Source organism: Macrobrachium rosenbergii, chromosome 6, assembly GCF_040412425.1.
Source record: "Macrobrachium rosenbergii isolate ZJJX-2024 chromosome 6, ASM4041242v1, whole genome shotgun sequence".
In the NCBI taxonomy this organism is placed as follows: Eukaryota; Metazoa; Arthropoda; class Malacostraca; order Decapoda; family Palaemonidae; genus Macrobrachium; species Macrobrachium rosenbergii.
Genome location: NC_089746.1, coordinates 40,739,725 through 40,751,511, shown reverse-complemented (window position 1 = coordinate 40,751,511; position 11,787 = coordinate 40,739,725). Strand labels below are relative to the sequence as shown.

General features: G+C 35.8%; 1 protein-coding gene across 10 annotated transcripts in view; it reads right to left on the bottom strand.

Moving 5' to 3' along the window:
- The window catches only part of LOC136839462 (thrombospondin type-1 domain-containing protein 4-like), a 795,787-nt gene that overhangs the window by 184,533 nt on the left and 599,467 nt on the right, over window positions 1–11,787 (bottom strand). For 6 of the 10 annotated variants that reach the window (XM_067105522.1, XM_067105530.1, XM_067105532.1 and 3 more), the window contains one exon: window positions 6,420–6,458. The exons of the other annotated variants lie outside the window; for them this stretch is intronic. In XM_067105522.1, coding sequence (XP_066961623.1) covers window positions 6,420–6,458 — 39 coding nt within the window. The remainder of the gene's footprint in view (window positions 1–6,419; window positions 6,459–11,787) is intronic. 10 annotated transcript variants of the gene reach the window in all.

Below are 11,787 nucleotides of genomic sequence, written 5' to 3'. Positions count from 1 at the left end.
TATATATATATATATATACTGTATATATATATATATATATATATATATATATATATATATATATATATATATATATATATATATATATATATCACATTAGTTATACATGGCTTTTTATACATTTAAAAGAGTCACATAAATAGAGACTGTGATCTTCAAATTATCATCACAAATCTTTGTTTCGAACACTTGAAACTCCACGAACAAAAACATTTTACACTAATAATTTTCTCAAGTACCTTTTGAGTGCTGGTCTTCCACTGTGAAAAGCTATTGTGAAAAGTTTAATCTGCAAATGAAAGAAGTTGTATTCGTTTGATTCAAATCTCTGCGTAGTTAAGCACCTTAGAAGTGCCATCATTATGTGTTCACCCTAAAAAGAAAAAAGAAAAAAAATCTCCTTCATCTTAAAACTCTTGAGAAGCATTGGTTTTTGTGAGAAATAGATACTTCTTCGGTTTCAAACACACACGCACAAATATACACATCACACAAGCGTAAAGATTACATGTAAAAGTCTGCCTAAAGAACGAAGGATCAAATATACGTCACTAGCGTGGCACGTCATGAATTCTCTCCCCAAAATTAGATAATTCCAAAGTGATACGTGAATACGGCAGCAAATTTAGGAGCAACTTATTCGAGTACTTAATACCATTAAGACCTTAGGACCACTTGGCTCCATCACCTCCACACACACACACACACACAGAGAGAGAGAGAGAGAGAGAGAGAGAGAGAGAGAGAGAGAGAGAGGACACCTGCTAGTCTAAAACTCACACCTGAGGGGATACTACTAGAGTGAACAATGGCAAAAACACAGTGTCTTTGTACCGTCTGTAGATGTGTCCACAACCAAATGTCCTGATCGATTCAACTCGACAGGGTAGTGGGCACACTTGGCTCAATGAAGAGCCAAATTCACACTTTTGTGTGTGTGTAGAGAGAGAGAGAGAGAGAGAGAGAGAGAGAGAGAGAGAGAGATTTTAATAAGAAACTAGTTGAGCCAATCGATTCAGTTGGTTGTGTAAAAAGCAATATCACAGTCTATGAAAGAGGTTGAGTGTTGCTTAAGTTAGCGTTCCTATTACATCTCCCGCTGGTAATATTACTACTATCAGAGGAGCCCTTCTTCTGCAGACACCACATGATATCTCCAATAAATGTATCTTGTGTGTGCGCATGCGTGTCCACTTGCGCATGCCCTGTCCCCCTTCCCCGCGTTGTCAATTGACAACAACGCTTAGGTCCAGAAGAGAGGTTTATTGTTAGTGGCTATCGGCTCAGCTTGACACTAGCGCTTAGTTCCCGTGATATACGCAATCCCTTCTTAATCTCTTCATAGATATGCACTGTTATCTGAAGCATCAAAAGAGATCCCTCCAGTCTGGATCTGCGTCCTTCGAATGTGACAGGGAATGAGAGTAGGAGAGTCCAATCAATCTGATCAGACGGGTCATTCAATCCCCCTGTCTATTTGTACGTCGCTTTATTAAGCTTGTTTTGCTTCTCTACTCGAAAATTGATTTTACGCAGCTGGCCCAAATGACATGTCCAGTCTTCGTTTTCCTCGTTCTTTCTTTTTCTTGGTGCTCGTCATATTTTTCCCGGAATTTCGGCAAAATTTCAATGCGCCAAATGCTTTAAATTCATAGCATCTTTGAATCTTTAAGTTTGATTACAACAACATCAGCTGTACTATTCACAATAGTTTTACATAAAAGTCTCTTTCCCTTCATGTATTTGCATGGTGGCTACTGTACTTATCTTAATTTGCAGCAGGTGGCATTATATTCCATATATACAGAAATAGACAAAAAAGCAACTTGAAACTTTATTGGTGTAAGAATATATCTATTGCGTTTCAGGTTACTGATAACAGAAATGCGTACACACACCGTCAAAAACGACGGTAATATAAGAGAGAGCCGACAAGGCAAGCCCCGGCTTACGGTAAAAATATGGAAAAGTAATATAAAAGAGGGTCGGGACGAACTGCCCCACTGTAGGATTACGTATCTTCCTCATGGTCGCAACCAATGCACCCCCATTCTTCATACTTATGTACGGGTCACTGGCGTGGGCAGCTGGAGCAGGGCTGGATGACGACAAATCTAAACATGAAGTTTATACGTCCAGCAAACTACCGTCTTGGCCCCTAAGGGCATTACGTACTGTCCCAAAGCTCGAACAAAAGCTCCTGCATTCTGCATACTTAGGGCCACTGGTGCTAGAGGCAAGTGTAAACGTGTAGTTTATTACATGTACGGTACCACTGTTACACCGTTACACACAGTAAAAATGTAAAAGGAAACAGTGTACTTTACTGCAGGGAGGTGGGTCTAATATACAGATATACGATGTGTGTATGAGACGAAATGTACGTATAAATAATACATATATATATACAGTATATACCCAAATTATTCTTAAATGATGAATTCACGACACTTTGGGGCTAACAATCACCCAAAGGAAATATTTGATAAGTACCCCTACCCGGACCAGGATTCAGACCCATGCATTATTGGTCCTGGATTAGGGTGACAGTGACTTGACACACTCGGCCAGGAAGGTAAGTCACTGTCACCCTTATTTCGTCTTAAAAAAAAAAAAAAAAAAAAAAAAAAAAAAAAAAAAACGTTCGAATCATAGTCAGGGCAGGAAAACTATTAAATACACTTCAGTTTAAATGTTTGGCGTAAGTTATTCCAAGAATACAATAAGTGCCATATTAACGGGTTAATTAAGTCTTTATATTTAAGAGTATAAAATATCATTTGTAAATTAACGAACAAACTATCACACTATATACATATAGTGTATATATACATTATATATATATATATATATATATATATATATATATATATATATATATATAAATTATATATACATATATGTATATATATACATACACATATATACATATACTGTATATATATATATATATATATATATATATATATATATATATATATATATATATATATATATATATATATATATATATAGACACAAAATTATTCTGACTAAAAGGATACCCGCTGTAATTCTTTATCATGTTCCATAAAGAAGACTCCCACTGGGAGAAATGGTCCTTCAATGAGAAACTTATGCCGAGATTAAAGGACCGCCTCCAGTGATGTAATTTCCCTTATCACGGCAGGACGCTATTGCCTCCGTTGAGGGTATGTGGTCTGTAATAATAATAATAATAATAATAATAAATAATTATTACTATTATTATTATTTTATTATTATTATTACTGTAAGTAGCATCGGGAAAGCTGTTTGAACCTGACAGTGCTAAAGCAAGGAAAGAATTCATAAGTAAATGATAAAATCAAGTGGAAATCCGTCACTGAGAGATGATAATCTATATCTCAACCAAGGCAGATTATGACACTGCGAAAGCATAAGACGTCAGATTTCATAATAATAGCTTAATGATATTAATATATCTTACTTACCAACCACCACTCGCACGTACGTAGCAAGGTTCGCATTCCTTAACCTCTCTCCCTGCCTTTCAAATAACAGAGTCTAGTAATTAGAAAGGAAAACTGAATGACCAGTAAAAGAAAGCTGTGATTTAAAATTACTTTTTTTTTTCCACTAAACGTTTCACTATCGCTGAAACTGAAAGTTTCGAAATGTCATCACCACAGGTCGTTCTTCTATCTTAGTAAGGCATTTCACAGATTCATAGTGTTCATTGTTAACTTCTCGAGCACAGATAATATATAGCTGATTCCTGGCAGCTTCATAGGATTTACAAAGTAAGTGTGACAGATTTCTTAGCACGATTTTTTCTCACTGTTGTTGATCCATTTATTCACCAATGTGTATTTTCCTATTAATTTTTTTTAAAGAGATTTATAACGTAATCTAACATCCTGCTGTTCTTAATCAGCGCTCATCAAAATGTCTCATTCAATTTTGATTGTTTTCTTGCGATTCTGACAGGTTATCTGGGCAATATATTTCTCCTTGGAGGCGCATGAATAGTATACATACATACATACATACTAACAGAGGGAATGATTTGTGGAAGAATGCATATACGGAAGACTTCAGAAATTGTGAAAAAAAGATGGTAAGTTAAAACATTAAAATTTTCGCATTTCCACTCACTCCAAACTTCAAGGGAGCATCGCAAGAAATTCAAATGCGACTGAAAATCGATTATGCAGAGCTGCAAGGAGCAAAGGGCAAATAATGTGAAGGCTGGTTGTCTCCAAATATTTTGCTGAGAGAGAGAGAGAGAGAGAGAGAGAGAGAGAGAGAGAGAGAGAGAGAGAGAGAGAGAGAGAGAGAGATGGGGGCTTAGATAGACAAACATACTCCGATATGTACATATGTAATGTCTGTGTAAGTGTGTTTGTGTGTGTATGTATGTATGTATGTATATATATATGTGTGTGTGTTTTGTCTGTGTGTGTGTGTGCGTCGTCGCATGAGACTCTCTATGATCCTTTTTTTTTAACAGTTGAACTGAGTTCCTGATTGGATTTCTAGCAAATGTCAAAGGGGCGGAAGGTTAAAGGTTGTCAGGTTCGCAAGTTAATGAAGGTGCAAAAGGGTTGATAGTTTGAAAAATCAAGTAAATTTTTGTACATTAAAATCTACGAGATAAAAATCAAAACAGAAATTACTACACCCAAAAAATTATGCATCAATAACGGACATAAATTGCGAGACCGAAGGAGCATAAAAAATATGCAAATGAGCTTTGAAAAAAGTATACTTTAAAAAAAAAGGTGTTGTAGGAAAAGAGCACATGATGCGCAATTTCAATCGAACCGTAACAATTTTTTTCCTTTACATTTACGTCTTCCTAATTGCAGTTTTTCTTTTACAGATTTCCAAACATGTTCTTCTTCGTCTCTTCCTCCAAAGCTTTATATCCTGCGCACTTCAGCAATCTACATCAACAACTGACCAATTCATTCATTTCTAATTCGCCATGTTGTTGTGCTCTCAGCTAAAACTGTTTGTCCTAATAGCCTCGGCCTACTGTAGCTGTGTCTACTTGCTTACAGACTCTGTTCTGATGTGAGGACGGAATGGATTCTGATGCTGTTTGTTTTGATCTGCTCTCTATCTCTCTCTCTCTCTCTCTCTCTCTCTCTCTCTCTCTCTCTCTCTCTCTCTCTCTCTCTCTTATCGATCGATTGAGATAAGGAAGGCGAATTAAAAGAGAATTAGTATACGAAAGTTTCTTTAAAAATACAGCATTTCTCTGTCGACCTAGTTACGTAAGGATACTTGATTATTAATCAGCCGTTGTGGGTCTGAGAGAGAGAGAGAGAGAGAGAGAGAGAGAGAGAGAGAGAGAGAGAGAGAGAGAGAGAGAGAGAGAGAGCTGAGTGGTCAGTAACATCTTGGGTCTTAGAGGGAGAGAGAGAGCTGAGTGGTCAGTAACATCTTGGGTCTTAGAGAGAGAGAGAGAGAGAGAGAGAGAGAGAGAGAGAGAGAGAGAGAGAGAGAGAGTAACATCTTTGGTCAGTAACATCTTTTCATAATTATAGAAGGGAGGGCAACCATTCGGAAGACATTTAGAAAGTATTCTCTCTCTCTCTCTCTCTCTCTCTCTCTCTCTCTCTAAATCTGCCAGCACCGGAGAAATTAATCAGGTGAAGTAATTACTCATAGCATGAAGGTAATGAGAGATTTAGGAAGTGCTTTAGGTCAGGACAGGCTCTTCCTTATTACTCGCTCTCTATTTCTCGTCTTCGCTTAATATTAGCAAGCTGTACATCATAAATAAGGCGGTGGACGGCCCTAATAAATGGAACCCGAAATGATAACCTTCGAGGCACCCATGAATTCATTAAATGTTGAAACATGATTACAGTCAGTGCCATCTATTGCCAAGAAAAAAATATCAATATTAGCTGCACTGCACACCAATTTAGCTATCATCCTATCTCCAAGATATTATGCATAAACAACCATGCAAAGATCAAAGGCAAAAAAAGCATTAGGTGTTGAAGCATCGTCAACATACCAGCGCCATCTATTGCCAAAAATAAGAAAACCAGGCGCCATACTGCAAACCAATACAGGCGCTGATCTTATGCAGAAATAAAGGGTCAACAACCAAACACAGATCTATCTAGAAACTCATATTAGATGTTGAAGCATCATCAGCATAGCAGCGCCATTTATTGCTGAGGAAAAATTAAAAAAAAACAGGATACTATACATAAAACCAATATAGCTATCATTTACCACCAAAATAGCGTGTATACATAACCAAAAGAGATAAATGATAAAAAAAAGCAAAAACCGTTATTAGGATGCAAAGCAAGGCCATTCTCATTATCTCCCAAAAGAAAATCATGTACTCAAATCACAGGACCAGAGGTCGTTTTCGTTGAAGCTCAAGCAGCTGTGAGGGGATGTTTACTTACTGCGCTTACATTGTTAGTTGACCTCTCTTGACCGTGACCCTGTTTGAGGAAAAAGGGACGTCACCAACAATGTCTGATATGCTAATATCTCCCTTTAAGCATCAATCAATACATTAGTTTCCTATTAAGGATACAATACATTTCTAAGCAAGAGAGGGAAAGAAGAAGAAAAAAAAAAAGATATTCATATTTAGTATCGTCATTATTTTCCATATATCATATTTACATGAAAAGAGAAGATGTTAGATAAGCGTTCACCTACGTGGAGAAAAACTGCTCTAAGCAACAATCCGAATGCATCATGCTTAAAATGAAAACAATGCAAGATTCAGATGTGCAAATATGGATAAAAATAAACAAGCAGAGAAAATTGGTAACAACCACGAGTTAATGACATTTGAACCTTTTGAAGAAGTTACATTTATGACCTCATGCGGACAAAAATACACTCGAAGAAACCAGTATTTAGAAGCAGTTTTCAACAGCCAGTTTTTCTTCCAAAGGTGTCATCCCAAATAAACAGTTATCTTAAACAGACAGCATAAGAGCTCGTTATCTTTATGGACGCATAAGCGGCTCACATTTATTTTCAAAAGATGATCTAAGGATAAGCCATCATACAGAGAGAGAGAGAGAGAGAGAGAGAGAGAGAGAGAGAGAGAGAGAGAGAGAGAGAGAGAGAGAGAGAGAGAGAGAGAGAGAGGGGCTGTAGAAGGCATTACCCTTTCCATTCTAAGCATGAACATGACAGCCTCCTGTCCAGAGCCTCTACAGATGGCCGAAGTAATTTCTTCAAGTTGCAACCAAGATTAATAATAATAATAATAATAATAATAATAATAATAATAATAATAATAATAATACGAACTACCTACACTATAATTGTTCTCACTATTCCACTGGTTGAGGTGCATCACTCCCATGAAGTCTAATTTGTATTAAATGTCACTCAACACACTATATCTCAGTAGGATGACCTAACTTGGACGAGCTTTATACTTGTATATGTATATGAAACGAGACATGGGTTAATATGGCCCCTTTGGAATTTGTAAAAAAAACTCATTCAGGCAAACTAAAACGTTAGATGTACATTTTATACATTATATATATACATATATCTATATTATATATATAATATATATGTGTATGTATATATATGTGATGTGTATATATGCATGTGAGGTATATATATGTGTCATTAATTACGTGATCAGGGATTCCTAAGAAGATTCTAATTTCTCAGTGAAGCTAGTGTTGCGTGCAAATCAAAAGCCGCTTAGTAACCTTTTCAAGCAACATAAAATATCAATTTTCTTTTTCGTGAAATACTATTCTTGCAAGCCTATTCTTTCCAGTTTCTATTTATCTGTTCTTATCTTTTGGAGTATGAAGGCATTTCAGTAATGGTGCACTACTCATTCGCGTAATTCATGAGCCATTTTCCGGAATCATTTGTCACTTTTATGGTAAGAGTGAAAAGGTTTTTACTTTAGTCTACACGAGAAAATAACAGGTGGGTAACACCGCTTTACTGCCTCGTAATTCAAGTTTTCTTATGTTATTTGACCAAAATTTTTCTTCATACGTCTCATATATAATAACTTCATATATACAAACATACATACATACATACATATATAAATATACATATATATATATATATATATATATATATATATATATATATATATATAATATATATATATATATATATATATATATATATATATATATATATATATATATATATATATATGAAAAGCTAGAAAATAGTGGGTGAAGTGGCAATTGTCGAAAGATATATACAGATGTATACAAGCATATATAATATATATACATACATATATATATATTATATATACATATATGTATGTGTTAGGGGTATCTTCCCCTTTTATGTTCTTCCGCGTATTGATAACATGACACAACAGCATTTGGGCGTTATCACTGTGTTCTTTGCCTCTCTTTATTCTTATTTCTCTCTCCTTCTCTCTCCTAACTTTTTCCTCTCTCTCTCTCTCTCTCTCTCTCTCTCTCTCTCTCTCTCTCTCTCTCTCTCTCTCTCTCTCTCTTTTCTATCTAATTTCCCTATCTATTCTACACCACAACATATGTATGTATGTATGTATGTATGTATGTATGTGTGTGTACTTGAGTAATTGCTCGCAACAGAGACAATTAAAATGACGTCCAACAGAAAAAAAGAAGACCAGTGCAAAAGAAAATAACAGGAGACTACGAAAAAAGAGAGCAACGTAGACCACATGGCAAAATAAAAGCAGAATAATTCAAAGAACACAAAATTTATTACTATTTTGGGCCACTAGTTAAAGAGATCAAGTGTGATTCAAATTATGGTAAACCTGCCATGATATAAAATTAAGTGCTATTTATCTTTCACTCTTCGGCTCCTTCTCCTTCATTATTAGGATTCTTGATTCCTATTATGCTGTCCGCCTTCTCGTACAGCGTCGTGGTCCCAGACGGGTGCTGAGTAACGCGGCTATTATGTGTGCTTAACCTCAAATAAATCATATCTCAAATGACCACAATTTCACCCGGTTAAGTAAGTAAATAAAAGCCTGGAGCAACAACAACAACAAAAAAGAATATGCCGAGCACAACACAGGCGAAACTGCATAGACTGAACGCAACACAGGAGAAACTGCATAGGCTGAAAACAACACAGGCGAAACTGCACAGACTGAGCACAGCACAGGAGAAACTGCAGAGCCTGAACCCAACACAGGCGAAACTGCATAAACTTAACACAACACAGGCGAAACTGCATAGACTGAAAACAAAACAGGCGAAACTGCATAGACTGAAAACAAAACAGGCGAAACTGCATAGACTGAGCACAACACAAGCGAAACTGCACAGACTGAAAATTATCAAAATAAAGAAGGGAGAGAGAGAGAGAGAGAGAGAGAGAGAGAGAGAGAGAGAGAGAGAGAGAGAGAGAGAGAATATCATTATTGCACCAAAACGTTCTCCACACACTAAGGAGGAAAAGAGAGAGAGAGAGAGAGACGATAACGTTAATGTTACACCACTACTAAGTTCTCCACTCATTATGGAGAGAGAGAGAGAGAGAGAGAGAGAGAGAGAGAGAGAGAGAGAGAGAGAGAGAGACTTAACCCTAGCATAATCGCAGTTTCAGAAAGTCAGCCAATTAACCAGGATATGTGGGACATAACATCTCCGATGAACATAAATGTCATGTTATAAATCAAATTTGGAAAACTGTTCCCAAAATCTTCACACATGAACCAAGAAGAAAGCCACTTTAACCAAGGAGGTTTTGAAGTAAAGCCCCAAATAAATATAATACAGTTTTGTGGATCAACGCCCTAAATAAATAACCCAAATTGCTTAAAAGAGTTGTCTTTAGGTACGTTGAGTACCAAGGCGTGATTTCAGTTTGCATGCCTTCCTTACCGCGTTTATATATTGGCATAAATATTAGGTATATGTATGTTATATATAAAATTATAATATATATATATATATATATATATATATATATATATATATAGATATATACATAGATATATACATATATATAATGTGTATATACTGATAGTATATTTATGCTCAACTACTTTATCTTCAACAGTCCATATCATCCCTTCTAAGGCGTGCATTGTAAAATATTCAAAAATTATATTTACGGTTCATAATAACCAGATAGGTTAGCAAAATAACTTTACCAATTAAGTTGCGATCGATATTTGGGGAAAAAAATTTAAATTTGATTGGTTACATTCAAAATTCATAAGGATTAAATTGGAACTGAATATTACACAACTATTTTCTACACACCTTAATTTAGAATATCTTTCTTTCCATTCACCAATGTCATTATATGCCTGAAGATCGGAAGCAGCACTGTGCCTTTCTTTGATTAAAAACAAATCGTCTATCGAATACTTCTGTATCTAAAAAAAAAAAAAAAAACATAAGACCTTCAATTTAGTATTCTTAATTGACCACTGACCCGTAGTTAGTTTCGTTTCTCTCTACCTGAATCATCAAGTCAAAAGAAAAGACATAACTTGAAGCTTTCTGGATAATGGAAATCGCCAAACAAAGCCATTTATATTGGATCGCCTGGATAACAATGCTCTTTTGTACAAATGACCACGGCGGTTCGCAGAGCTGCCTATTTAACGTAGAGACAGGTCACCCATGCCATGATAACGCTACAACAAATCACTGACCACGCCCCCTGTGGATTGAACACAACCCAGATAAGATTGAAGATACGAGGGGTGGGATATCTTGACCTCACTCTTCATATTTTCTTATCATCTTCCCCTTATACGGCGAGGGGTTACGAAAATTCTACCTGACACACTGCAGTGCGCCTGTGTTTTAGAAGGCGGAGGGAGCCATTAGTCAAAATTCTACCCAGGGGATTTAGGCGTGCTTGTCAAAAGGCTACGGGAGAAATGAGAGAGAGAGAGAGAGAGAGAGAGAGAGAGAGAGAGAGAGAGAGAGAGAGAGAGAGAGAGAGAAGGTTATTTGCCATTTGGCGAATGAGGCCTCCAGTTGATTGGAACCTGGTAAATGATTTTATCCTTGAACCGAATTAATGTTTTTGGAGAGGAGAGGGAGAATTAAACACAGAGAAGAAAAATTCAGAAATTAATCCTTACACATGATGCAATTATAGGCAACGGCACAATATTATCTATATTGTGTTGTTTCATATAATCGCATTATGTTTTATGATTAAATTGTTTTTTTTTTTTCCTGTATGTTCATAAATTAATTAAATTCTGTTTTTATATTTATGTACGTTGTTCACCCTACACTACTTTACTTTAATAGCAAATAAATTCCCCTTCACACTTATATAAAAAAATAATTTAAACGAGTGTTTATAATTCAAATAATTTTTTACATAAATAACTAGGCAGTCACGTTTTCAAATATAATTACAGAAAAGTTTTTCTAAAGCAAATCATTAAAATGAACACAACACTACAGGATAGGAAGTCAGCAATTTATAGGCTACCGTAGATCATACATAAGTAAAGGGAAATTACACGAGTTTGTTCTTGAAATCAAAATAGAAAAAAAATGAACCAAAGAAAACGGGAAAAGAGTAAAAGCACACAAAATCACCCGAAGCTGTCACACAACAAATTGAGCGATTTGGACCGACAACCACTATAGCGCGTAAAAGCCAATTTCCCTTACTTCCAATTCAATCAGGTTTCCCAAAAGGCGTTTGAGGTTTTGCCTCTCTGTATCTTGAATATTTCGTTATTTTTTTTCATGTCAGTGATTTCTTTTGATCGATACTATACTCAGGAAGACTGTCAGTACTTTCCGATTAGATTTCAAAATGGAAAAT